At 47.3% G+C, this 27,814-nt stretch overlaps 2 protein-coding genes across 10 annotated transcripts in view; both read right to left on the bottom strand.

Annotated features, from left to right (window-relative positions):
• The window catches only part of Mtmr4 (myotubularin related protein 4), a 31,060-nt gene extending 12,108 nt beyond the window's left edge, over positions 1–18,952 (bottom strand). The window contains exons 1-15 of one of the 4 annotated variants that reach the window (XM_004669954.2): positions 18,853–18,952; positions 17,684–17,722; positions 13,877–13,966; positions 13,436–13,552; positions 12,823–12,905; positions 9,630–9,790; positions 9,419–9,515; positions 9,132–9,245; positions 6,755–6,951; positions 6,455–6,583; positions 5,471–5,582; positions 4,827–5,022; positions 4,240–4,425; positions 3,978–4,148; positions 3,465–3,619 (exon numbers count right to left, since the gene is read on the bottom strand). In XM_004669954.2, the coding sequence (XP_004670011.2) occupies positions 3,465–3,619; positions 3,978–4,148; positions 4,240–4,425; positions 4,827–5,022; positions 5,471–5,582; positions 6,455–6,583; positions 6,755–6,951; positions 9,132–9,245; positions 9,419–9,515; positions 9,630–9,790; positions 12,823–12,905; positions 13,436–13,552; positions 13,877–13,966; positions 17,684–17,686 (1,811 nt within the window). In that variant the 5' untranslated portion in view covers positions 17,687–17,722; positions 18,853–18,952. Of the gene's footprint in view, positions 1–3,464; positions 3,620–3,977; positions 4,149–4,239; positions 4,426–4,826; positions 5,023–5,470; positions 5,583–6,454; positions 6,584–6,754; positions 6,952–9,131; positions 9,246–9,418; positions 9,516–9,629; positions 9,791–12,822; positions 12,906–13,435; positions 13,553–13,876; positions 13,967–15,326; positions 15,454–17,683; positions 17,723–18,852 lie in introns of those variants that run through there. The other 3 variants (XM_045158252.1, XM_045158250.1, XM_045158251.1) reach the window with 3 other exon arrangements.
• Positions 18,953–20,713: 1,761 nt separating this feature from the next.
• Septin4 (septin 4) overlaps positions 20,714–27,814 on the bottom strand; it is a 29,498-nt gene continuing 22,397 nt past the window's right edge. For 5 of the 6 annotated variants that reach the window (XM_004669951.3, XM_045159358.1, XM_004669949.3 and 2 more), the window contains 7 exons: positions 22,363–22,497; positions 22,132–22,249; positions 21,941–22,042; positions 21,668–21,764; positions 21,414–21,576; positions 21,181–21,280; positions 20,714–20,937 (listed from right to left, as the gene is read on the bottom strand). In XM_004669951.3, the coding sequence (XP_004670008.1) occupies positions 20,878–20,937; positions 21,181–21,280; positions 21,414–21,576; positions 21,668–21,764; positions 21,941–22,042; positions 22,132–22,249; positions 22,363–22,497 (775 nt within the window). In that variant the 3' untranslated portion in view covers positions 20,714–20,877. Of the gene's footprint in view, positions 20,938–21,180; positions 21,281–21,413; positions 21,577–21,667; positions 21,765–21,940; positions 22,043–22,131; positions 22,250–22,362; positions 22,498–27,814 lie in introns of those variants that run through there. The other variant, XM_045159357.1, reaches the window with a different exon arrangement.

Raw genomic sequence — 27,814 nt, 5'->3', positions numbered from 1 at the left:
CCCAGGTCCCACGTTAGCCAGATGCACAAGGGGGCGCACGCGTCTGGAGTTCATTTGCAGAGGCTAGAAGCCCTGGCGCGCCCATTCTCTCTTTCTCCCTCTACCTGTCTTTCTCTCTGTGTCTGTCGCTCTCAAATAAATAAATAAAATTTTAAAAAATAATAATAATAATAAATATTTTTAAAGTATCTGGAAAGTAGGAATGATATCTTGAATTCTTTGGTAGAACTCACAAAACCCAGTACTAAGCAACTTCTAGGTATTAAAGAAATGTTTATTGGGCTGGAGAAATGGTTTAGGGGTTAAGGCACTTGCCTGTGAAGCCTAAGGACCCAGGTTCGACTCCCCAGAACCCACATAAGCCAGATGTACAAGGTAACACATGTGTACAAGGTGGCACATGCATCTGGAGCTCCTTTGCAGTGGCTAGAAGCCCTGACATGCCAATTCTCTCTTCTTCCCTCCCTCCCTCCCCCTAAGAAAGAAAGAAACATTTATTAAATTGGTAAATCAGACAGTGACTTAAGACCATGATTATTACCTGGCTCTCAGAGCTTACTGAGAATTTCATAGAAAGTTATAGTCTTTTCCCTGGGAAAATTAATTGAGAAACCTATACCCAAATTCTAGGGGAAAAAAATCACAGAAATCTATGCCCTGACAATGCACTCAGCTCAAAAGACCCTAAAATTAAAAAAATTTAAGATGTTGAGATTTTTATTATATTTTGTAATTTTCAACCAAAACCTTTCATTTTAACTTAAAAAAATCATCATCAAATAAACAAAATACCAAAACTGTGCTATACCAAGCAAACTAGGTAAGGAAGTATAAAAAGGCATATCTATAATAGTAGCACTTAGGAGACTGAGGCAGGAGGATCATGAGTTGGAGACCTATCTGGGCCACATAGTGAGACTGTCTCAAAAAATGAAATATACTAGCCGGGCGTAGTGGCACACACCTTTAATCCCAGCACGTGGGGGGCAGAGGTAGGAGGATCGCCATGAGTTCGAGCCCAGTGTGAGAAGACATAGTGAATTCTAGTTCAGCCTGAGCTAGAGTGAGACCCTACCTCAAAAAAAAAAAAAAAGAAAAGAAAAGAAAAAGAAATATACATGCACATCCTTTGAACAGAGCATTTTCATTTCTAGGAATTATATTTCTGAAATAATACAATAGTACACACCCCACAGCTAAAATAAATCTCCACCTAAACTGTATACTTAACATTGGTTTTGATGGTTTATAGTACTTGCATTTTACTATGATTTAAACACACACACACACACACACACACACACACACTCATTAATGCATTTCCTATAATGATCTAAAAGGGAAGGATACCCAAATGATATTATACAACTATTTAAAACAACAAAGGAGCTGGGCGTGGTAGCACACGCCTTTAATCCTAGCACTTGGGAGGCAGAGGTAGAAGGATAGCCATGAGTTCAAGGCCACCCTGAGACTACAGAGTGAATTCGAGGTCAGCCTGGACTAGAATGAAACCCTACCTCAAAAAAAAAAAAGGACTGGGGGGGGCGCTGGAGAGATGACTTAGCACTTAAGGCACTTGCTTGCAAGGCCAAAGAACCCAGGTTCAATTGTCCAATACCCATGCAAGCCAGATGCACAGGTGACACATGCATCTGGAGTTCATCTGCAGTAACTAGAGGCCTTGGCACCCATTCTCTCTCTCTCTCTCTCTCTCTCTCTCAAATAAATAAATAATAAAGAAAGAAATAAAGAAACAACAACAAAAGAGGCTAGAGAGATGGCTCAGTGGTTTAGGTGCTTGCCTGAAGAACCTAACGAGCCAGGTTCAGTTCCCCAGTACCCATGTAAAGCCAGATGCCCGAAGTGATGCAAGCATCTGGAGTTTGCTTGCAGTGGCTAGAAACACTGGTGCACCCATTCTCATTCTCTTTCTCTCCTTGCAAAAAAAAAAAGTAGGGCAAGGGAGGTAGCTCAGTGTTAGTGTATCTGCCTATCATATACAAAGTTTAATCCCAAGAACTACAAAAAGTGAAATTAAGGGATTTTTTTTTCCCTTTAAGTTTTACTTCATTTTATTTTTTGAGATAAGGTCTCACTTGTAGCCTCGCCTGACCCAGAATTCATTATACAATCTCAAGCTAGCCTCGAACCCACAGTGCTCCTCCTACCTCTGTCTCTCAAGTGCACCACTACGCCTGGCTGCCCCTTTAGTTATTTTAGGTAGGGTCTTACTCTGACCCAGGCTGACCTGCATTCACTATGTAGTCTCAGGCTGGCCTCAAACTCATGGCATCCTCATACCTCTGCCTCCTAAATGCTGGGATTAAAGGCGTAAGCCACCATGCCCAGCCAGGAAGTGTAATTAAAAAGAAAATAGAAACAGTGACGTAACTTTATAGGTGTTGTCATGGGATGACAGTCTGATACAAAATGGGAAAAACAATTTGCAAAACAGTGTACAAAACTGAGGACTTGCCTCATAGAACTTATGTGCTGTAAAGACAAGAATATGTGTGCTGCATACGTTTTTACATGGAGGGCCAAGAGAACTGGCACCTGAGTGTCTCAGGTTTGAGTCTGTAATGCTTTATAGAGATAAGCAGCCGACGGGTGCCAGATATGGTGGCACACACCTTTAATCCCAGTACTCAGGAGGCAGAGGTAGGAGGATCACCATGAGTTCAAGGCCACCCTGAGACTACATAGTGAATTACAGGTCAGTCTGGACTAGATAGAGTGAGACCCTACCTCAAAAACCCAAAAATGAATAAATAATTGAATAAAAGTAAAAAAATAAACAGCTGATGGGTACCCACCAGCATTAATAGTATACACCTGTGAAAATACTTTTTTCTTTTTCATGTTGAACAGGAACATGGTTTACTATTATAATTTAAATAGTCCCCATTCTTATTCTCCCTAAATAGTTAGCCAAAACAAAACTTTACTGCTCACAGGGGTGGTAGCGGCACATGCCTTTGATCCCACACTAGAGAGGCACAGGTAGGTGGATCACTATGAGTTCAAGGCTAGCCTGAGACTACACAGTGAGGTCCAGGTCAGCCTTGGTTAGAGTGAAAGACTCTACCTCAATAAAACAAACAAACAAAAAAACTTTACTGTTTTGGATTAAATTCTAGCCTTTCTTTAAGAGATGCTTCTGGGAGTTAATGCTTGACATAGCAGAGGTTTCTGCTAAGAAAGTAGCTGGAATTCATAGGCAGTGGCTGGATGCCCTGACTTGCCCATTCTTCTCTCTCTCTCTCTGTCTGCCAATCTCTCTCTCTCAAGTAAATAAAAATTATACAATGGTACCAAACTGCCTGTATTTGCTGAAAAGAAAACTAATAAATTAAATTAAAAAGAAAAAAAGAAAAAAAATTATATACATATGACAACTTTTAGGAGAGACAGGAAGTAGCTACTGTGGTTCTAGTGAACAATAAGAAGGGCTTTCTCACCTGTCCAGAGAGCGGCCAGAGAATTCCTGGCTCTGGGTCACCGGAGAGAGGTAAAGGTCCACACTTTCTTCTCCAAGTGTGCATGGAGATGACGCAGGCAGATACACAGCTGTCCAGAGGTGCAATGCCCGGACATGACAAACAGGATGCAGGACCTAGGAAGCAATGGTGTTGACCAGTGTTTGTGCTTTTTTAAAGGTATTTTTATTTATTTGAAAGACAGAGGGGAAGAGGCGAGGGGCGGGGGGCAGAATGCATGTGCCAGGGCCTCCTGCCATTGCAAACAAACTCCAGACACATGTCACTTTGTATATCTGGCTTTATGTAGGTACTAGGGAATAAAACCCCAGCTGTAAGGCTTTTTAATCAAGTGCCTTTAACCGCTGAGCCCTCTCTCCAACTCTTGACTAGTGTTTCCAGTTTGTTTTCCTTTCCTAAGCCTTTGGCTCTGCATTCTCTTCCCTGGTTCAACCTCCCTATAGGGTTCCAAGTAGGCCAAGGGCTCAGTCTTACCATGTCTGAACCGGGAGTATAGAGGAAGTTATGGAAGTTCTTGTTGCCAGCTCGCAGGAGTGCCCACACAGAGCATGTCCGCTTGTAGATGTTGCGCTTCTCTCGCTCACAGGGGTTGTTGGCCAAGAATGTGCCATACAGGCAGGAGTACGTGTGCTGCACCAGTTTGACCTAGAGAGCCAGACAGCTTGTATCTGGTGGGGTGTGGGGGGGTGTCTCAGGATCCCATTCTCCAACCCCTGTCACAAGCTGTAGGACTTACCAGAAATGCCTCATTAAATTCAAATAGGCAGGGGAACTGCTTAAGCAACTGATGGACAGAATCAAGCCACTGAAGGAACACAGGGCATTGTTCATTTTGGTCCTCTGCATTTTCCTGGTGGCCACAGCGATCTCCAAACTTGTGCCCAAAATCCAGCCAGTCAGACTCCACTAACACTTGGAAGCCCTGCAGAATGAAAACAGTCCAAGCACAGGGCCTCTTATGAAAGTATATAGGCTGTGCTCCCAAAAGGCAGTCCAAAGCAGGGAGCTGGCAGTTGCAAATAAGAAGGTAAACCAAGCCAGGAGTGGTGGTGCACACCTTTAATCCCAGCACTTGGGAGGCAGAGGTAGGAGGATTGCCGTGAGTTAGAGGCCACCCTGAGACTACATGATGAATTCCGGGTCAGCCTGGGCCACAGTGAGACCCTATCTTGAGAAAAAAAAAAAAAAAGTCTAAACCTGGAAGAGGACTCAAAGTTACTATTATGTCCTCTACCCAAGATTTCCAAGACAGCTCAGAGAGCCCAACACCTTCCCTCCTTCCTCATTTCCTCTGTTCTTTCCTAACTGACCCCTTCTCAGTACCTCCAATGTCCTGTAGTATGGGTCCAGTAAGATTTTGGCCAGAGCTACAATCTGTGGAGTGCGGTCCCAGCCATCTGAGCAGTGCACCAGCACGGGCCGTCCTTCCCGGTCTACGGTGTTCGCCACCAGCACAGCTGCTTTCAGCATCACTGACAGGTGCTGCAGCCACTTGGTACTCTCCAGTGCCGACAACCAGCTATGCAAGAGTAAAAATACAGCATGTCACAATGTCTTCGCCACTATCAGCCATCCATTCTCTGTGGGCTGAGGCTGAGAGATCTTACCATGGCTTTTCTGCCAAAAGATATCTAGCAGGGACACAGTACTGAGGCAGATAGAGCTTCTGAGAATCAAGAGAGGAGCTAGGAAGCAGCACATGAATACCAAGCTACTCAGTTCTCTGTTCTTTGGGTAGGACAACTGATCTAAACAAAAAGAATCCAATGTCCTGTGCCTGTGCCAAAATGTTGCCCAAGAGGAAGAAAAAGTGTTCTTGGAACTGGTCCACTGTATCCAAATCTATTCAGGCTCAGATCTACTGTATCCCCAAAATTTCCCAGTGCCCCATCATATCACCCAAGAATAAATAGTTCTGGATAACATGAGATTGGAAGGGTGATGGAATCATAGCAGGGAACACTTACTTGCTGGGATCTGGCATCTGGCTACACACAGCCCGTAGATACTGGAAACTGTTCCGGATAGCATGGATGTTGGCCATTCCCATAAACACGACTTCACAGTTGGGGTAGTACTCTGTGGATGTGAGGAGAGTGAAATACAATAGGCAAGTCCTGGAAACAGGCATCTAGGACAAGAGCAGCCCTTTGGACAAAACTTCCCTGTCAGGGCAAAATACTTCAGGACAGGGATATATTAAATATACTCTTTTTGTTGTTTTTGTTTTTTGGCTTTTTGAGGTAGGGTCTCACTGTAGCTCAGGCTGACCTGGAAGTCACTGTGTGGTCTCAGAGTGGCCTCGAACTCATGGTGATCCTCCTACCCCTCCACCCCGAGTGCTGGGATTAAAGGCGTGCACTACCACACCTGGCCCCTAAATATACTCTTTTTAAAAAACTTTTTATTTATTAGAAAGAGAGAGAAAAAATATGAATAAGAATGGCCACGCAGGCCACCTGCCACCGCAAACGAACTCTAGACAGGGGCACCACTCAGCGTGTCTGACTCCACCTGGGCACTGGGGAAATCAAACCTGGGCCAGCAGCTTCTGCAAACAAGCACCTTCAACCACTGAGCCATCTCCCTGAATTGCACTTTTACCACTGGATACTCCAATGGTACATACTAGTAGCAATCATATTAATAACAGTGGAATTGGTTAAGAAAGGAGGACAATATAAATTCTAAGTAATAGCTGTTCTGTGCCAATAATCTTATCTTTGTAACCTCTAGACATTCCATCAACAACCTTTCAAAGTATGTGTCACCCCCACTTTACAGGTAAGAAAATAAAACCTAAGATGAAGTAACTTATGCATCACAGTCATAACTAGTAACAGAACTTTGGGTCTAAGCAGGTTTAGTTCTTTCCACTACACACAGTGGCCCACACCCCAGCCCCACCAAAGCCGCCCAGGATGGATGTAGATAGTAGGTCACAGCAATACCTTCACACTCACAGCCTCCACCCTTGGCCCGGTTAGCCACTGCTGCTGTGTAGGATCGTGCATCCAGGATCAGCAGTTTTTGAGGAGCGGCTGTACTCTCCACCCCAGAGCATGCAGTCAGAGAAGAATCTAAACACACAGCAGGAAGAAGACCCAGGGTCAGCCAGCCCTAGGGCATTCCCTCTTAGAAGAAAGGGGTAGAAAATCAGAGACCCCTCAGATCCCCACATTCCTACACAGGGATCCACAGAGGCCTAGGGGCTCTGTTGCCTGCAGGGACTAGTATCACCCATGCCTTACCAAAGTCAGTGTCACAGGCTTCACTGGTGTCATTATTCCCGTTGCTGAGGGAGCCCCCACTTGCCCTTGTCCCTGGGTCCAGGGCACAGGCTTTGGCAATGGACGTGACCAGGTATTCATCATCAGCATTGCGCCAGCCCCACCAACTGATCTCAGGCTGGCTACAGCGGGCAATGGCAGCTCCGTTGCGCAGGTGTCTGGCGAGACAAAAGAAACCATAGGGCTGGAGAGATGGCTTAGTGGTTAAGTGCTTGCCTGTGAAGCCTAAGGACCCCGGTTCGAGGCTCAGTTCCCCAAGTCCCACGTTAGCCAGATGCACAAGGGGGCGCACGCGTCTGGAGCTCGTTTGCAGAGGCTGGAAGCCCTGGCGCGCCCATTCTCTCTCTCCCTCTATCTGTCTTTCTCTCTGTGTCTGTCGCTCTCAAATAAATAAATAAATAAACAAATAAATAAAAATTTTAAAAAAAATTTAAAAAAAAAAGAAACCATAATGGCAAGCCTATAGAAACCTACCAAGGAGGCCTCAGAGAGCCAGACCAAGGTTTCCAGAGCTAGTAAGAGCTACCAACATATCCAGGTCATGAAAATAGCAACCAAAACCCTTAACGTCTCTAGAGAGCTTTACAGTTTACAAAGCACTACCACACATTTTCTCAAATGGGCTCTGTATTCCCAAGGTGACCTTGACTCATCAAATTTGCAGCAGGAGAACAAGACATGACCCAAAAGCATAAACCACTCCAACCTCATGGTTATACTACCTGTCTCGTTCTAATTTATTTACATTCTTATATAGGAATTGTCAAACATTTCAGTAAAGAATCACATGGTATTTTCGGCTTTTTAGGTCACAATCTCTGTATTAATGCCTATTATTATTTAATAACCCTTTAAGGAGTGTGTGCTGGCACAGGCTGGACTCTTTAGTGCTCAGAAGGCAAAAGCAGGAGGATCACCACTTCCAGACCAGCCTGAGTTATATAGCTACAGTGAGATCCTGGCACACTGGCATATGCCTGTAGTCCCAGCACTTGGGAGGCTGAGGTAAGAGGATTGATAGTTCAAGGCCAGCACAGACTACCTAATGAGAATCTCTCTTGAAAAAAAAAAAAAAAAACTCTCCTCCAAAACAAACCATTCAAAGCTCACAGACTATACACAGAACAGGGTATAAGCCTAATCTGGTTTGGTCATCAAACTTCTGTTCTAATTAAGGCAATATTCTACATGTACACTCAAAAAAAGGAATACATTTGCCCCAAACCTTATTTTTAGGAGAAAAATCTGAAGTGGTTCTTATTTTAGAATAATTTCAGTCACTTCCCATAGAGTATCAATTACCACTTAAGCCAGCTGCCCCAAACCTCAGAAACTATTCTTTCTTTTCACTTTTTTTTTCTTTAAGGTAGGGTCTTACTCTAGGCCAGGCAGACCTGGAACTCATTCTGCAATCCCAAGCTGGCCTCAAACTCATAGTGATCTTCCTACCTCTGCCTTTCAAATGCTGGGATTAAAGTTGTACGCCACCACTCCTGGCTTTGCTTTACTTTTTTTCTTTTTTTCTTTCTTTTGGTTTTTCGAGGTAGAGTCTCACTCTGGTCCAGGCTGACCTGGAACTAACTATGTAGTCTCAGGGTGGCCTCGAACTCTCGATGATCCTCCCACCTCTGCCTCCCAAGTGCTGGGATTAAAGGCGTGTACCACCATGCCCAGCTACTTTCTTTACTGCATGAAAAAATGGCCTCCCAAACTGTAGAGATGGCTCAGCAGTCAACAGCAAAGCCTAAGGACATGGGTTCGATTCCCCACTACCCACATAAAACCAGATGCACAAAGTGGTGCATGCATCCAGAGTTCTCTCTGCCTCTTTCTTTCTCTCAAATAAACAGATAAAATAAATAAATAAGGCCAGGCGTGGTGGCAAACACCTTTATTCTCAGCACTCAGGAGGCAGAAGTAGAAGGGCTGATTTATGTTCAAGGCCAGCTTGAGACCACACAGTAAATTCCAGGTCAGGCTGGGCTAGAGTGAGACCCTACCTCAAAAAACAAAAACAAAATATATAAAATGAAAGAATTTAGGAAAACCAATTCACTTAGTGTCTACTAATTTGGTTTAACCCATCTAGGGTTGAAGTTTACTTCTGTGAAAAAAGAGGATACTAAAAGACACAAAAATAAAAGAGGCTAGACCATGAGTAGTGGCTCATACCTATATTCCCAGCACTTACAAGGTATGAGGGTCACTGAGGTAAGTTCCAGGTCAGTATGGGCTTTTTTTGAGACCATGCCTCAAAAAAAGAAAAAGAAAAAGAAAAAGAAAAAAGAAAGGAAAAAGGCCTCCCTACTTCCCATTCCACAATTCCACACTGCCTTACCTATACACAACAACAGGGATACGCTTCCAAGAGCGGAAAGAAGCCACATTCTCCAGCTCTTTATCTGTGATCCACACAGGAACCAACAGCTTCTGGGGATAACTGGGACACAACCTGAGAAGAAAGCAGAGGAGGTCACTGGACTTGGCCTAAGCTATATGAGAATAAGACACATGGGATGGCTTTGTGGGAACCCTCCTCCCTCATGGACCCCCAAGCTGCTTTAATCAAATGTGGAGGAAGTTTGGGTCTGGTATGTTTTTGGTCCCCCAGCCCTGCCCTCTCACTTGTAGTTGCTGTTGATATGTGAGACTCTCCAGACATTCTGCAGGTCAAAGCCCATCCTTGCGAGCTCTGCCTCCTGCCGACATCGGATGTGCTCTCCTGCAACACAGCCCCCAGCCTGTCAGCTTCCCAGAGCGTCAATGTCCAGGGGTGGAAGAGGGATAAGAACCGCGGGCTAAGCAGCAGCCTCCCCAAGAACACAGCCGGCCTCACCTGGCTGACACAGGTGGGTATGCTGATCCTCCTCAGTCAGCCCCAGGCACCAGGCATGGTAGGCAAAGGCAAAGAGATCCTCGGGCTTGGCAGGTCTTGCTGTGGCCCGGCTTAGCCTTGAGAGCCACTCTTGGCACTGCTTGAAAGTGGAGAAGTGGCACCTGCCAGGCAAGAAGCAATGGATGAGGCAAGAGGTGGATGTGCCATGGGGCCAAGAATTAAAAAAAAAAAAAAAAAAATGGCCACAGGAAAGGAGACTGCAAAGCAGGAGGTAAGGTGACAGAGACTCTGGGGAGGAAGTCACCACAGACACTGGCCAGCACCTACGAGAAGCTGTCCCTTGTTCCTAATAACAGTGTTCAGACGTGTCCCCTTTGACGGGGCCCTATGATTTCTCTCAAACCAAATCTAAATACTACCACCTGGCTCAATCTCTGCGCTCCTACTAGTGAGTGTTGCTTCCCAAGACTCCTTAACACAAGCCTTCTGCTTCAAGCAGAAACCCTGCTCCCCCTCTTTCCTTGTTCTTTTAAAAAAATATTTTTAAAATATATTTTATTTTTTATTTGCGAGAGACAGAAAGAGGTAGAGAGAGAGAGAGAATGTGCATGCCAGGGCCTCCAGCCACTGCAAATGAACTCCAGATACATGCGCCTCCTTGTGCATCTGGCTTACGTGGGTCCTGGGGAATCAAACCTGGGTCCTTTGGCTTTGCAGGCAAATGCCTTAACTGCTAAGACATCCCTCCAGCACCCCCCCTTTCCTTTTTCTTTCTCCTTTGTCTGATATCTCCTCTCAGCCTAACCACATCCTACTAGTGATCCAAAAACAGTGTCAGTCCCACTTCTTCCTTAAAGCCCCCAGCCTACTCTACTCCTCAGACTCCTTCCTCTCCTTCTTCTTTTTTCAAAAAATACTTTAATTTCATTTATCTACTTGAGAGAGAAATAGAAAGAGGCAGATAGAGAGAAAGAGAATGGGCATGTCAGGGCCTCTAGCCACTGTAAATGAACTCCAGACACACGTACCACCATGTACATCTGGCTTACATGGGTATTAGGGAATCAAACCTAGGTCCTTAGGCTTCACAGGCAAGTGCCTTAACCATGAAGCCATCTCTCCAGACCCCTCTCCTTATTCTTAATATGCTTGGAGTTTTAAATAAGTTCTGGACCACACACTGCCACATTAAGTATGCCTTCAATGACCTGACTGTAGTTTCCACGGAGGGAAGGACAATGTGGGTTCTCATGAACAAGTTACAGATCTGAGCACGTGGCAGGTTTAATCTGGGTTTCCTTCTAAATACTCCAGTCTTCTCTCTTGTACCCAATTTATCAGCAAATCCTGTCATCTCTACCTTTAAAATATACTCAAAGGGCTGGAGAGATTTCCCAGTGGTTAAGGCTCTTGCCTGCAAAGCCTAATGACCAGGGTTCAGTTCCCCAGGACCCACATTAAACACAGATGCACAAAGCGACACATGCATCTAGAGTTCGTTTTCAGTGGCTGGAGTCCCTGGTATGCCCATTCTCTGTTTGTCCCTCTGTACCTCTTTTATCTCTCTGCCCTAGGCACCAGGCATGGTAGACAAAGGAAAAAGAGATCCTCGGGCTTGGCAGGTCTTGCTGTGGCCCGGCTTAGCCTTGAGAGCCACTCTTGGCACTGCTTGAAAGTGAAGTGGCACCTGCATGTGGCGAACACCTTTAATCCCAGGACTTGAGAGGCAGAGGTAGGAGGATCACAGTGAGTTTGAGGCCGCCCTGGGACTAATTCCAGGTCAGCCGGGGCTAGAGTAAAACCCTACCTCGAAAAACCAAAAATACATAAAATAAATACAGAATCTGACCACTTATGCCCATTTTGACTGTAGCAACCCTAGAGAGGCCACCACCACCTCTCACCAGGACAACTCCAACCAACAGCTCCCTAACTAGACTCACAGCTTCAGACTTGGTCGCTCCTCCATTCTTCTTCTATTAACACGTCAGACAGAGTAATTCAATAAAGCTTAATTAATCACATCACTTTTTTACTCAAAACCCTCCATGTGTTTCTCAATATCCTCAAAGTCAAAACCAGACACATGACCCCTCCCCTGGCTCACAAATCTTATAGCCCGCTACCTTCACCACATGCACTCCCAGCCACACTAACCCCTTGCCACACATTCAACATGTAGCCACAAGCATACACCCAGCGTAGGGCTCTGCACTCACCATTCCCCTCAAATACTCATCCGGTCACTGCCTTCATGTCCTGACTCAAATGTCACCTTGTCTATAAAGCCTTCTCTGATCACTTGTTTGAAGCTATAACCTTCACCCCCACAGCACTCTGTACCCCCTTTCCATGTTTTGTTTCGTTTTCTTTTCTTTTACATTTACCACCATTTAATATATTTCACTGATTTATTAGTTATTGTTAGTATCTACCCAGTGGACTATATACCCCTTTAAGGCAGAAAATTTCATCTGTTTATTCTCTGCTGTATCTCCAGTGCCTAAAACTGGCATAGCCTATTCAGTACCAGATATTGTCCTAGGCACTGTAAAAAAATTTTGTTTAATTTTTATTTATTTATTTGAGAGCAACAGAGAGGGTGAGAGAGCAAGAGAGAGAGAGAAAATGGGCGTGCCAGGACCTCCAGCTATTGCAAATGAACTCCAGACGCATGTGCCACCTTCAGCATCTGGCTTACATGTGTCCTGGGGAATTGAGCCTCGAACCAGGGTCCTTAGGCTTCACAGGTAAGGGCTTGACCACTAAGCCATCTCTCCAGCCCTATCCTAGGCACTTTAATATGCATTATTTCAGTTAATCCTTATAATGAGTCCATGAAATAAGTTTTACTCCCATTTTTTTCTTTCAGATCAAGACAGGAAGGTGAACTGACCACTTAACCAAGAACAGAGAACTTTTTTTTGGTTTTTCAAGGTAAGTTCTCACTGTATCCCAGGCTGACCTGAGCTGGAATTCACTATGTAGTCTCAGAGTGGCCTCAAACTCATGGCGATCCTCCTACCTCTGCCTCCCAAGTGCTGGGATTAAAGGCATGCACCACCACACCTGGCTTGTTTTCACCTTTTCTTCCAGTGGGGAAAGTGAAGTATTTATCTTCCCTCTCTTGCTCCAAAGAGACACTGCAGCAGAGAGGTCTGTACTAGACTGGGGTCAGGACCAGTGTGCTCACCTCACCACTTTGGAGTCCTTGCAGGCAATGTGCAACTGAAACATATCACGGCTCTCTACACTGTCAATCATCCGGAGGGGTACCTGGAGAAGAAGGGCAAAATGAGAGTCAGGAACCCACTCTGGGCACCACTCCTCACTCCACCTCCAAGCCAAGGGACTGATACACCAATAGAAGGGAAGGAGGGCTGAGGGCCCATTAAATGCCTGATGACTATGCTGGGTCCTTCACATATGTGACTAATAATCACAATAACCCTGCAAAGCCAGTGTTCTTCATGATACAAGGAGGAAATCACTCGCCCAAGATGACACCACTAGTAAGTGGCAATACAGAAAAAAAGCCCAGGTTTGCCTGACTCCAAAGTCTGCAAATAATGCCAGTGACACTGTGTGATGTAAAAAGCTAGAATGGGGTAAAGGAAAGAGAAGGAAGGGGAAATGTGTCAGAACCAGGCCTGTACCTAAGAGCATGAGGCAGGAAAACACAAGGCTGGCAGAGAAGGAAACCCCAACTGGTTTTGGAGACATAATCAGGCACAGAACTGGAGCAATACCACCGTGGAGTGTGGAGAAACTCCGGCTTTGTGTGAGAAAACAAGACAGGAACTCACGTTGATGACAGAGTCTTTGAACTTGATATGTAGCCTGTAGTTGGAGATGGCAATGAGGGCATCGGCTGCCCGGCCCAGGAACTCCACTCCCTCACCCTGCAGCACTGTGAAGGGGACCTGCCAAGAGTCAGAGGACCCCTCAGTCTACAGCTGAGTTTCCTGCTCACTGTCCCTGGCTCTGTGGGAACCCCTTAAGAAAAGCTGAAGTTTGCGGGAAAGGAGAGCCTTCTCCACTGGCAGATCAGCAGTCCAGGAAAGTGGCCTCTTCTTTCCTAGCACTAAGGGCTCCAGGAATGCCCAGACGCACAGACCACTCCCACGTCCCATCCCTTCAGGACTAGGAGGCCAGAGCTCTGATACTAGATCCTCTGGAAACTGGGGAAGGGTGGTGTTAACTAACCAGGGGGCCCCTCCCACCCATAGCCTCCAAGTCCTCCATACCTGAAGATTCTCCTCCTCCTTCACCAGTTCCTTGGGGGGGAACAGATCCTTGGCTTGGATATACTCCAGGCTGGGGGGCCCCTCCTCACCCTGTAGGAAGGCCATGGCCCTGAGTCACTAGGGCCCGTTTTGCTCTTCAAGCCCATTCACTTCCCTCCTCTACCAAAAAAATCTAAAGACACCCTCCACCCCACACTTCTACAAGGTTCTGGATCCTGGAGGAAGGAGAGGAGATCTGGCTTGACTGGGGGTGGGGGAAAGAATGAAACAGGGTTATTCGGTCTACCAAAGTTAAGGGGAAAGTGAGGGGAACTGAGAAAGAGCTGGGAATCTGCACTGTTCAATGAGGAACTCTCCTCAGAACACAAATTTCAAAAATGGGAGTAGGGGCAAAAAACAAAGGAAAGGGAAGACTAATGTCAGGATTACACAGGAGGACTGGGAAAGTGCTGCCCTGAGGAGGAGGAGCCAGGTGTGGCAGCTGGTGAGAGAAAGGAGGGAAGTCGGGTACCTCCAGCACAGGGGCTTCAATCTCTAGGAAGACAAAGAAGAGTAGGTTGGGGGGATTCCATCCCATGCCTCTAGAGGGCCTCGGTGAATGCTTTCCCAATGAGGATGTGTTTTGGAGCTGAGCTTACCTTCCTATTGGGTCCACACTGCTCACAAGCCCCCACTACCTGCCAAGCAACCTGCCCCGCCTGCTGATGTGAGGGGAATTCCTCAGGAATACCCACAGAAGCAGAAGTCACGCTACGCCCCATCACAGCGGAGGGCAAAGGGGAGATCTACGCGTCAGGGAGGAAGCAGGAGACCCAAGGACAGCCAGGGGAGAGCGAAAGAGGAGGCCTGGCAGACACCCACGAGAGCGTGGGGGAGGGAACATCTGAGAGGACAGATGGGGGAAGCTGGGAAGGAGCATTAGCCAAAGGGGAGGAGGGGAAGACTGGGAATGATGCAGAGATACAAGCCTTGCAGAGGCAGAAAAGATGGAGAAGAGGCTGTCTGGGGGACAGTCAAGGAGAAAGACTGGCATGTCAGGTGAAGGATGGAGTGTAGGAGGGGGAGGGGACTGGAGACAGGGAGACAACTCGCTGACATCCTATGTACCTTGTCCAGAACCCCAACATCCCCCCCCCCCCACGGGCGCACACACACGCTAGACACGTCCTACATCCCCGAGCAAGGCGGCAGCGGGTGGGACCAAGATGGAGAGGCGGAGGTAAAGGGATGTACCCCTGCAGGGCGGGGCCTGGAGATCTGCAGTCAAGGGCAGTGGCGGCACGGCCCAGAACGGGCCACGGGATGTCTACGCCCGGTCTTTCACAATCCCCAGTACCCGCTGTCTTGAAGCAAATCCTGCTCCCCCGGCTCCCAAGCGTTTGGCGGGACTGCGGAGCAGCAAGCGTAGGACCCACCCCAGCCTGCGCTCGCAGATAGGCCAGGCACTTACGAAGCAGCTAAGCATGGAGCAGGAGACGCGGGCGGTCAGGCTCATGGTCGCGGGCGGTCTGGGCCAGCGCACATGTCCTCGGAGCCGCTGCGCTGCCCGCCAGCCTCGGGCACCCGCTGCATCCCGGCTGCGAGGCCCGCCAGGTGCAGCCGCGGCCTGGAGCGAGGGCGGGCGAAGGCGCCGGGGCTCCGGCTCGGTCCCGCGCGCCTCTCCCCTCCTCTCCACAATGGACGGGGCCCAGCTCCGCCCTCCGGCACCAGCACGGAAGGGAGGGGAGCGACGAGCGGGGAGAGCCCGGGACGCCGCGGGAGAGGCGGGGGCGGAGCGGCTCGCAGGGCCCCGCCCGCCGCCCGGACTCCTCCTCCCTGCGGTCCACAGGCCGCGGGGGACAACCACCCCCGGGACTAATCGGGGCATTCTAAAGTGTGGGCTGAGGGACCGGCGCAAGACCGCAAGGGGAAGCGGGGCCGCCTACACCGTTTCAATTCCCGTCTTCCCAGGTGAGCAGCCCACGCCCCTCTGCTCCCACACTGCCCACACCCTCCTCTCCTCTTCTCCCCAAGCTCGCTCAACGCCTGCTCTGGGATCCCAGATGGAGCTCACCCCATGTCCTTTTCAGTCCCAATGCTTCCTCCTTTCCCTCCAAAACCACCCCCCCCATACCATGCCCATAAGCGTCCTCCCCTCCCCTAGCCTCATTTAACTCTTGTCATCTTAGAATGAACACTGGTAAGGAGTGCCCGGTTAGTCACTCCACACTTCTGATTTTTTTTTTTCAATTTATGGTTATGGCCTTGCCTAGCCCTTCTCCCTCAACTCCATCTCAACCTTGTTTCAGATTCTCTGATCAATAGGAAAAAAAAAAAAATCCTTCTTGGAGAAAGAATATTTTAGTCCAGGACAGAGAAGAATCAGGATTATGTTCTACTGAAGCTCTAGAGGAAAAAAAAATTTAAACCCAGGGACAGAGAGGATGAAGGTAAAGGCGAGGGAATAGCGAGCAATGATAAGGGACTAAAGTGTTACCTGGAGTAACAGAAGAGTTGGCTAGAATCCTGAAAGTTCCTGAACTTGGGAACTTTCAGAAATTAGGGCTACTGTGAGCCCATCAAACATGACCTCACCTCTCTAGGAAGTAAGCCTTGTGAAACTTCAGACTTAGCAAGTATGCCATAAACCGGGGGCAGGAGGGGGGTGGCGCATGTGGGCGGCAGAGGTAGGGGGAGTGCCAGGAGTTCAAGGCCACCCTGAAACTACAGTGAATTCCTGGTCAGCATGGGCTAGAGTGAGACACTGCCAGGGGGGTGGGCATATGTAAGTGGTGGTGCTACATTTGAAATAATCAGATGAGGTTAACTCTGCAGCTCATGTTCTCTTCAGGGTATCACAGGAGAGAAAAACTAGAGGAACTATCAGCTGCGGGGGGAGGGAGGAGGGGACAAGACCAGTAGGCTTTCTGAGGTCTGTTGTACTATATCTATCTATCCATCCATCCATCCATCCATCCATCTGTGGAGGGAAAGTGGAAGTCATCTCACCAGTCACATTCATTAACCTTGTCTCTCAGCAGAGGGACACCTGAAAGAACTTGAAGAGACGCAGCCAAGTGGAAGGCCTCATCTGAGGAGGGCCTACAGAGCTTTGTCTCCTCACTGCTTCCTTCTAGCTCTCAGGAGTTAAGGAGTTTCCTCAACTTGGGGTGACAAAATGGTGAATAGCAAATATACAGGATTGTGATGAACTACCCCTAACCCTATTCTGGACACCTTCAACATGCTATCCTGGAAGAAAGTCAATCAGCTGTCACCTGTAGCGGCTTAAAAAAAAGACTTGGCTTTTTAGACCAGACTGTTGATTTTAGCAGGAACCCAAGAAAAGCATGAAGAGATGTTATGAAAGGTTAAGTTGGTGGCGTGGAGAAGGCATGACATAGCACATGTAGAAAACCAAAGTCTAGAAGTTTCTGACCCCAGTGCTATATATTCTCTGATGTTTATTCAATCCAAAGAAACCCTAGGCTGGGCGCATGGCTCACTGGTAGAGTGCTTGCCTACTATGTGCAAGACCCAGCACCACAAAGAAAAAGCAGCCTGTAATCTTAACACTTCATTGCAGTGAGTATGAGGACAGCATAGGCTACATTTTGAGTACCAGGCTAGGTAGGACGAGACCCTCCCTGAAAAAGAAAGTAAGGGTGGGGGAGGGTGAGAGAGAAAGCTTTAATTTATCTCCAGGGCAGATGAACCACCTTAGGACTTGAACAGATAGCCTGGGGCTCAAGGACCAAGGTGGGTGGAGTGGCTACACAGAGATAAGCACAAAGATTATATACACAATGGTATGAGGAGAGTACTCACCATTCTACTTTGGTGAGGGTCCTGGCTTCCTGCTTGTCACTATAAAGGAGACAGAGTCAGAGTAAAGAATATCATTAATATCACCATAATCAACATATCACAGATCTACCCCTGAACTTCTCTAAAGCTCATTTTCCTCTCTCAAGGAGGATCTAGCCTCTCAACAAGTCACCAAAACAGATAGACAATGGCAGAAGCAACAAGTGATCCTACTGGGTGTGAAGTCAGCTGCCAAGTTCTGGGGCAGGAAAGCGTATCATCCAAGCTTATTCAGCAGAACGCAAGGTCCTGTTTCTCACACCCAGAAGCAGAGCACTCCAAACCCTGTTCTTTGCAGAAGGGAAAAAAATGCCAGCTCTGAAGAGAAAGACTGTCCAAGCGAGGCTTGCTTTTGCCCTTGGTGGTGGCATTATCTACAGGATTGTTCCGCCCGTCTCTGTGCCTAGACTACCCACCTGACCTGATACTAGGGGCAGAGTCCAGAGCAGAGGGAGAGGACCACAACCTGTGATAAGAGAGCAGCAGGGCTGGACAAGTCCTGCTGGGCATACTTGACATCAGTGGAGTGGAGGTTATAGGGAGGAGACCACACAACAGGAACAGAAACGGGCCAGCCAGACCTGAGAAGTCAGCATCTGCCAAATGTGTGGAAGTGACAAGGATTCTAAGATGGGGCCTCCTAGGCCCACTTAGGGAGCTAGGCCCAGGTGTCACTCACACTCCATGCTTACTATGCTCAGGGGCTGTGCAACAGAGCCCCACAGGCGTCTGCTACGACTAAAGCCTCCATTGTGATCCTACCCGCCTTCCCCAGCCCACCCTCCCTCACAGGGGTGAGGGGGGAGCCCGCAAGCAGCCAGCCAGAGATGCTGCCTCACGGCTCACTGGCACGCAGCCCCAGGGAAACGGAGAAAGCGAAGGAGTGGCAAGGATCAGGCCTGGGAGGCCCAGGGTTTCCTAACTTTGGGAATCTGGTCCTGGGGTGGGGGGGTGGGGACAGGCCAGACTGGCAGGGGATCCCAGGTGCCCAGGTTCTAGGGGCGGGGCTTAAGGACTCGGAGGCGGGGCCCCAATTGACAGAGGGCGGGACTTAAAGAGCCGATGAGAGCCGGGCAAGACGTGGTCGTTGTGGTTCCCAGGCTGGCAGTGCACGGGGTACAGTGACTCACCCAGGCGGTGTCCGCCCGACCCTCCAAAGCAGCGCTCTCACCACTTCCGTCTCCCGCAGCTGCCGAGGCCGCGCAGCTCGAACCCCACCACGGTCCTCTCGCCCCAGCCAATAGTAACTGCAGCCCGTACCCGCGCTGGCCAATGGCCACGCGAGGTCCCGCCCTGCCTCACCACGCAGCCGCCGCCCTCACGCTCCAGGCCACTGATTGGTCAGGTGGGAAGACGCCCTCTCAGCTGGTAACCTATCGGGGACCCGAAGACGGGACCGTACCTGGAGGGAGGAGGTGCTGCACCGGAGTGCAGACGTGACCAATGGGAAATCACAGCGCGTCCCTGCGGCAGCCAATAGCGGGATAGTAAAAGGGGGCTGCTGACCACAGCTCCGGGGGGCCGGAAGTGGGGGCGGCCCGTCGCTTACTGGTCGCGCAATTGGGGTGGTACTTATAACCACTTCCGGTGACGACTCCGCCCAAGAGGTAGATTTCAAATAGCTCCCCAGTGGCCCTTCAAATTAGTGCAGTGGTGCTTCTGTCCATGCTGTCGTGCACCCGTTTTGCTTTTTTTGTCTTGGAGGTAGAGTCTCATTGTAGCCCGAGCTGACCTAAAACTCACTGCGATCCGCTTTGCCTCGGCCCTTCCAGTACTGGAATTACAAGCAGGGCGCCACCACGCCCAAAAGAAAAATGCAAGCTAGGAGGGAAAGGGCTGGGTCTGAAAGTCCGTATGGATCTATTCCGATTGGCGGCGCTGGAACGTCCACTCTCCTGTCTGGACAGGTTCCTCCAACCTCCGCATTTTATCGACGATCGACAGCCCCGAGTGAAGATCTCTCACCGGAGAGGAAAACTGGATCTGAGACTGCCACTAGCTAGCTAGCTTCGGCCTGTTGATCTACAAGGGAAGGGGTGATGGAAAGGGGGAGAACAAGACTCCCAAGGGCCCAGAGCAGGCAGCAGGACGGAGAGATTGGGGGGCCTTTGGAGGGGGCCGGGGCCGGGTGATACCAACCAGGCAGAAATGGAGGCCTGACTCAGGTTCTCTACAGATAGCCACAGTGCTGGAGTGGGTCTGAACGCTTTTATACCAGGCTCGTGCTCCCACGTATTTTTTCTAAAGCATTGGAACTCTTTAGGTGCTAGGAAAACAGAAACCTTACCTGTGTTCACTACTCTTAACTTCAGGATCTAGAACAGTATTTGCAACCTAGCAGATGCTTGGGTACTGGACTCCAAGGCAATGATTGTGAATAAATATAGTTTCCAGCACTTGTTACGTAGTTCGACTACAGGACTTTTAGCATTTGTTCAATGTTCTGTCATGAACTTCTTAGAATTTAGAGCTTAACTCTGTATATCCCTCGGGGGAAATAAGAAGTCTGGAGAGGTAGGCAGTTACTACCTTGTTTTCCCAAGAGCTGGTGTCAGATCCAAAACAGCTACAGAATCAAAGTTACTGTATGCGTGAAAGGTGGGGAGGAGGCCAGGTCCCAGAAAATGGAGGCAAGATAGACACAGTCAATGAGATGGAAGAGTTAAGCTGTATTCTAAGCAAAATAAATTTTCGCTTCCCTTTTTTTCTTTTTTTCCTTTTTTCTTTTTTCTTTTTTTTTTTTGAGGAAGGGTCTCACTCTAGCTCAGGCTGACTTGGAATTCACTATGTAGTCTCAGGGTGGCCTCGAACTCATGGCGATCCTACTACCTGTCTCCTGAGTGCTGGGATTAAAGGCATGTGCCACCACACCTGCAAATTTTCCCTCCTTTACTAAAAGCCAGAACCAACATCTCCCTCCATTACCCTTTCAAAGCAGATCCTAGGATCTTTTTGCAAGAAGTGGTAAAAATACATGCAGGAACACCAGAAGCCACATAGAGATTTATTAAATTTTATTTCCTCTGAGTCTCTGAGAAGTCAGCAGGGATGTAAGGCGAAGTGGTAGTAGCTGCAGGGGCCTGAGCAGAGCTGGTGCAGGGAGGGGCTGGCATGGGCAGGTAGAAGAGATTTAAATATCCAGATCCAAAAGCCAGTTAATGGGTCTCCTTCATCTGTCTTTGGATTTTGTGTAGCATCTCCTGCATCCGCCGCAACTGAAATAGGCATATGCATCAAAAAGAGGTGTTTTGGAGAGTCCTGTACTATTGGGGAAGTGTCCCCAACTTCTGATACCTTGTGTCAGGGCCCTGGGTAGACCTGATGTATGTTAAAGACATAACCACTCATAAACATACCAAAATTGTTCCAGGACCAGTGGTCATTCTATTCTAAAACAGAGATACTGAGGCTTATGATCAGAAAGGCTGTCAGCCTCTACCACAGTATACTGTTCTCACCTCCTCATCTTTCTCTCGGATTAGCTTCTCTGTTTCTGGATCTGTCCCTGGTGGGACAGCAGGGATAGGGAAGTCAGTTCCACTCTCTCTTGTCAGTTTACTGAAGGGAAGGAGAAAGAGGGTGGTAAGGTCAGGGAGGCCTCAGCGCCAGCTTGGGTTGTGGCCAGCCTGTAGAATATTAGGGACTGGCTTGGGATTCCCCATGCCAGCTTTGTCCTTGCATCTGATCATACTTGCGATTCCGTTCTTTCACCACTAAGCGGGTCATACTCTGGATACACTGTGCTCTGTAGTTCTCATAATGTGTCTCCCGTGTTACATCCTTCAGGTCCTGCATGTGTGTACGCACCAGCATTGTCCTCAGCTTCACAAAGTCGCAGTGCCCTGGGTTTTCCACTGCACGGCAAGGCCAGGGGTCAGCTAGGATTATGGGTAAGGGAGTGCCACTAAGAGCCAGGACACCCTGGTCACAAGCTCAGTGCTTTACCTTCCACAATGCCCCAAGGATAGAGTCGGCCCCGAACTCTCCGTCCTCTGGCTTCTACCACAGTGTTGCTGCCAATCACTGCAAATGGGATGCTTTCCTAAAAGAAGTTAGGGGTGCCTGTCAGCAGCCCCACACACACACCTGTTTCTCTTCACATGTATTTTCTTTGGTCTTAAGAATCCAGGGTCCTCTTCCACCCCAATAGCCTGTCCTTACATAGAATTTTACCCAGAAGAGACAAAATGGTAAAGAGAGACCCTAGGGTAGCCCCACCTTTAGGGCTTGGTCCTGTAATTTGAAGTCCTCATCCTCATCAGAGTCACAATCTGGGAACTGATAGATCTTGATTCCAAAGTGCTCAATCTCCTCTCGGATCTGGCAAACAGACGAGGGGTCCACAGTACTGGGTACCCCATCCTTTCTAGAAGCCCACCTGCTTCCCTCCCCCCATCAACTTCCCTCACTTTGCATTTCTTGCGGTCCACTTCGGGAGGTGTCAGTGTGTCTGCCTTAGCCAAGATAGGCACGATGTTGACCCGCTGATGCAGGGCCTTCATGAACTCAACATCCAGTGGCCGGAGCCTGGAGAACAGGAATCTGTGACCACCTGCTAGTGGCAGCCCTGCCCGTGGTGCTCTTGACCTGTTCCCTTAGAAGAACCCGCTGGCGCCAGGAGCCTCAGGCTCAGACCATACCCGTGGCCAAAGGGCGAGATGAAGTACAGGCAGCAGTGCACTCTGTTGTCTTGGATGTTCTTGCGGTTCAGGCCACTTTCGTCTCGGAAATACTGCTCAAATTGCTGGTCAATGTACTCTGCCACAGGCTTCCAGCTGAGGCAAGGATAGACAAACAGAAACTGTGGGAGTGGGGGCTGCCTAGTGAAACCTGGATCGCATAGAAATAGCCTATGACTCGAGCAGTAGTTTGCAACGGCTTGTTTTGCTACATCTTCCGGGAAATACTTGGTTGGGACAGGTGTATTTCATTTGCCTTGTTAGGAACTTGGGTTCACAGGCAGAGTTCAATAAATAAATGCTAGTGCACTGAGGAAAAGGGTTTGGGTGACTAAGTAAGAGCAAGATGGCTGCAAGTGAACACCAGCCAGAAGTCAGGGAGACACAAAGTCAGGTTCTCAATCCAGCCTCAGAACTTTTGTTCCTATGGTTCCCACCCATCACTTCTCCAGACCCATTCGACCCTTCCAGGCTCTATCCAAGAACCAGCTCTTCCATGAAGTCTGACTCCAACAGTGCACTTCTTCTCTTCACAACCATATGAAGATTCATACACACAGCCATCCACCAAGTAACAATTTTTCCATCAATCTAGGAGTCCATCAGATTACAATGGAGCTAAAAAAAAAAAAGGTCATCCTAGGCCTGAAAAGATGGTTCAGTGGTTATGGCACCTGCCTCCAAAGCATAACAACCCAGGTTCAATTCGATTCCCCAGTACATATGTAAAGCCAGATGCATGAAGTGGCACATACATCTAGAATTCTTTTGCAGAGGCTAGAAGTCCTGGCATGCCCATTCTCACAAATAAAATTTTAAAAAGTCATCCTACCATAGTACCAATGCATTCCCAATATTTTGTGCTGCTAGTCATAAAAGAATAGCACAGGGCTGGACAGATGGCTTAGCAGTTAAGACACTTGCCTGTGAAGTCTAAGGACTCATGTTCTACTCTCCAGATCCCATGTTAGCCGGATGCACACAGGTGAGGCAAGCACAAGGTTGCACAAATCCACTATGTGGCACAAGTGTCTGGAGTTCAACTGCATTGGTTGAGGCCCTGGCACACCAATTCTCTCACTCTCTAAAATAATAAAGTTGGGCGTGGTGGCACATGCCTTTAATCCCAGCACTCGGAAGGGAGGCAGAGGTAAGAGGATCACCATGAGTTTGAGGCCATCCTGAGAATGCATAGTGAATTCCAGGTCAGCCTGAGCTAGAGTGAGACCCTACCTCAAAAAACAACAAAATAATAATAATAAAAAATAGCACATACAAGTATGTCTTAGTTGATAGTGGTAATAAATGGCTATGACCCTACAATTGGACTGGAGGCCTGCTCCATGGGAGGGAATACATCCCTGATACTAAAAACTTAAAACAGGGGTAGTCATGAGCCCTAGGGGTGTAACATCTGCTGATGTCGGGGAAAATGTATATACTCTGCTTATCAAACTGCCCAGTAAGCACTTCTCTTAATGTTTATACCCTTATATTAATGCTACTCTCACTTTGGGTAGAGAATCATCTTCTCTTTTCAGATGGCAGTGACCTTGGGATGACTCAGAAGGTATCATACTGCTGGAAAGAAGTGACTGGAGTACTGAGTAACATCTTGATCACACCTTCCAAGGCTCAGGGTCTAATGTGGAAGAGGTGGCGGAAAGAATGTAAGAGCCAAAGGAAGGGTAGGACTCCGTATAATGTGCTCCCTCCAGACAGAAAATGGCCTGGATATCCACGACCTCATAGTGCCTGACACTACCTACACAAGACCATAGTAAGAGGAGGAAAAGATCATGACATCAAAATAAAAGAGAAACTGATTGAGATGGGGAGGGGATATGATGGAGAATGGAATTTCAAAGGGGAAAGTGGAGGGGAGGAAGGATATTTTTTACAACCATGGGATATTTTTTACAATCATGAAAAACGTTAATAAAAATTGAGAAAAAAATAAAATAATTTAAAAATAAAAATAAGTGGCTATGATATTTTATTTATTCACTGTAATTTTATTTAGTGTATGTTCTCTGCTTATTCCAGAAGAGCTTCATCCATCTTGTTGGTGATAAGTAACTGATATTTGTTTGTACAATGATTAAAAAAAAAAAGCCTCCTAATGATGCGTTTCTCATGATGTAGCCCCATGGTTCCATGGTTAAGCAATGTATGGGTGTGTGTGTGTGTGTGTGTGTGTGTGTATGTGTATTTATTTATTTATTTATTTATTTATTTATTTATTTATTTTAGAGAGAGAGAGAGAAATTTTGTGTGCCAGGGCCTCAGCCACTGTAATCTAACTCCAGACACTTGTGCCACCTAGTGGGCATGTGCAACCTTGCACCTGCCTCACCTTTGGGCATCTGGCTAACATGGGATCTGGAGAGCCCAACATGGGTCCTTAGCCTTCACAGGCAAGCATCTTAACCATTAAGCCATCTCTCCAGCCCTGGTTGTATATTTTTTAAGGACTTCAATTTTTAGGTCTTTTGCCTTTATATCATCTAGTTTAATCCTGCCTTGACAGGTGGATATTATGTACTTTAAGCATCAGTACTCATTTTTAAAATTCTATTTATTGGGGCTAGAGAAATGGCTTAGCAGTTAAATCACTTGCCTGTGAAGCCTAAGGACCCAGGTTTGATTCCCATGTAAACCAGATGCACAAGGTGGCACATACATCGGGAGTTTGTTTGTAATGGCTAGAGGTCCTGTTGTGCCCATTCTATCTGCCCCCCAATAAATATTAATTTTTTTTATTTAGCCAGGTGTAGTGGCACACATCTTTAATCCCAGCACTTGGGAGGCAGAGGTAGAAGGATCACTGTGAATTTGAAGCCAGCCTAGAACTACAGAATGAATTCCATGTCAGCCTGGGCTAGAGTGAGACCCTACCTTGAATTTTTTTTTTTATTTACTGGTGTGTGTGTGTGTGTGTGTGCGTGTGTGTTATGGGCATGCCAGGATCTCTTGCCACTACAAACAAATGCCTGCCCAGCTTTCACATAGGTGGCTAGGAATTGATCCTAGGCCAGTAAGCTTTGCAAAAAAGTGTGTTGAACCATTTTCCCAGCCCCAACACTCTCATTTTATACATTAAGAAATCAAATTCGCAGCAGCTAAGAGACTTGCTCCAGATCAATTTGGCTAGTAAATTCTCCACCGACCTGAGTCACTGGCTTTCAGACTCTTAGCTCAGTGTGTCGGCCATTGTACATAGCCTGACCCACTTGCTCATTTGTTACCTGATGGACACACTGTTGGAGAACTGCTTTCCCCTCCCTTCCCCCACTACCACTAGACTGTACGCCTCTCGGGGATAAGGATCATTTATACTTGTTCTGCATCCCTTAAGATGCCCAGCCTGGGGCTGGAGAGATGGCTTAGCGGTTAAACACTTGCCTGTGAAGCCTAAGGACCCCGGTTCGAGGCTCGGTTCCCCAGGTCCCACGTTAGCCAGATGCACAAGGGGGCGCACGCATCTGGAGTTCGTTTGCAGAGGCTGGAAGCCCTGGCACGCCCATTCTCTCTCTCTCCCTCTATCTGTCTTTCTCTCTGTGTCTGTTGCTCTCAAATAAATAAATAAAAATTAAAAAAAATATTTAAAAAAAAAATAAAAAATGCCCAGCCTATGCTTGTATGTATATGCTACAGTCCTGCTGGTTGACTAAACAAGTATCTTTGGAGGTGTGCTATAAACTTGAGATGAAATTATGAAACATTACTGAAAGGAAATGATTATAGAAACAAATTAGTATTTATGGAAGGTAAAAGGAGGTGAGTAGAAAGCAGGTACTAGTTGGGATTAGAATTTCAAGGCAAATTGTTGAGACATAGTGCTAGGATGGTGATGGTGACATAAACTCACCTCAATCCACCAGAAACATCGAGATTATGTACCATGAACTAACAGTGCTGTGGCAAGAATGTTAAGCAATGGCATCCCTTCGAGACAAGAATGAAGCTGATGATTAAATGGCTAGCTATGCTGAAAGTCACATGTTATAATGAAAAGGTGGGTGATGAGAGTTTAGAAAGGTCTGCAATGGAGCTGGAGAGATGGCTTTGTGGTTACGGTGCTTGCCTGTGAAGTCTAATGACCCAGGTTCAATGCCCCAGTAGCCATGTAAGCCAGATGCACAAAGTGGTACATGTGTCTGGAGTTCATCTTCAGTGACTGGAGGTGCTCTGGTGCACCCAGGCTCTCTCTATCTGCCTCTTTTTTTCATCTCTCAAGTAAATAAAATATTTTAAAAAATAAAGATCTGACTTGGTATTTATTTTATGCATTTGTTACTGCTTGTTTTTATTGTAAAGCTAGCTAAATACTCAATAAAAAAAGAAAATGCAAAAGAAAAAAATAAAGGTCTGTATAGATCTGGCTAGTCCATGAGGCAGTGATCCAGGGTCAGCATCAGTGGTGCCCAGCCTATGCAGTCAGGCAGGGATCTGCATTCAGAAAGCCCACACTTGGTTGGGTGTTCATCTGTTACCATCTTGAAATCCTCAGTAACTCTGAACAAGGGGCCCCTCAAGTTATGCTGCTAGTCCTAGGTTATTTTTTGTTGTTGTTGTTGTTTGTTTGTTTGTTTCCCAAGGTAGAGTCTCACTCTAGTTCAGGATTACCTGGTTTTCACTATGTAGTCTCAGGGTGGCCTCGAACTCATGGCGATCGATCCTTCTACCTCTGCCTCCCGAGTGCTCGGCTTAAAGGCATATGCCACCATGCCCAGCTAGTCCTATAGTTTTCATTGGTAAAATTCATAAGTGTAGAATACAGGCATAATTCTGGGGATTTTCAGCCATTTTCTGAAGATGATGCAGTTACTAAGGGTCAATCAAAATTTGCATTCATTCTAGGTTTCTAGGTACTACAGCCTAATTTCTTCATCAAATGTGATCTCTTCTCTTGTCTTTATTTGTTTGTTTTGTTTTTGTTTTTTCAGTTTTTCAAAGTAGGGTCTCACTACCTTGAAACTCGGTAGCTCAGGCTGACCTGGAATTCACTATGGAGTCTCAGGGTGGCCTCTAACTCATGGCGATCCTCCTACCTCTGCCTCCTGAGTGCTGGAATTAAAGGTGTGCACCACCATGCCCGGCTTCTTGACTTTTTAAAAAATATTTATTTTTATTTTTATTTATTTATTTGACAGAGAGAGATACATAAATAGGCAGATAGAGAGAGAGAGAAAGATAATGGGTGCACCAGGGCCTCCAGCTACTGCAAACAAACTCCAGACACATGCACCCCATTGTACATCTGGCTTACATAGGTCCTGGGGAATTGAACCTGGGTCCTTTGGCTTTGCAGGCAAGTGCCTTAACTGCTAAGCCATCTCTCCAGCCCTTGATTTTTTAAAAATTGTTTGTTTGTTTATTTATTTATGTGAGTTCTGGAGAATCAAATCCA

The sequence above is a fragment of the Jaculus jaculus genome, chromosome 9 (assembly GCF_020740685.1).
Source record: "Jaculus jaculus isolate mJacJac1 chromosome 9, mJacJac1.mat.Y.cur, whole genome shotgun sequence".
In the NCBI taxonomy this organism is placed as follows: Eukaryota; Metazoa; Chordata; class Mammalia; order Rodentia; family Dipodidae; genus Jaculus; species Jaculus jaculus.
This window is presented reverse-complemented; position numbering and strand designations above follow the sequence as displayed.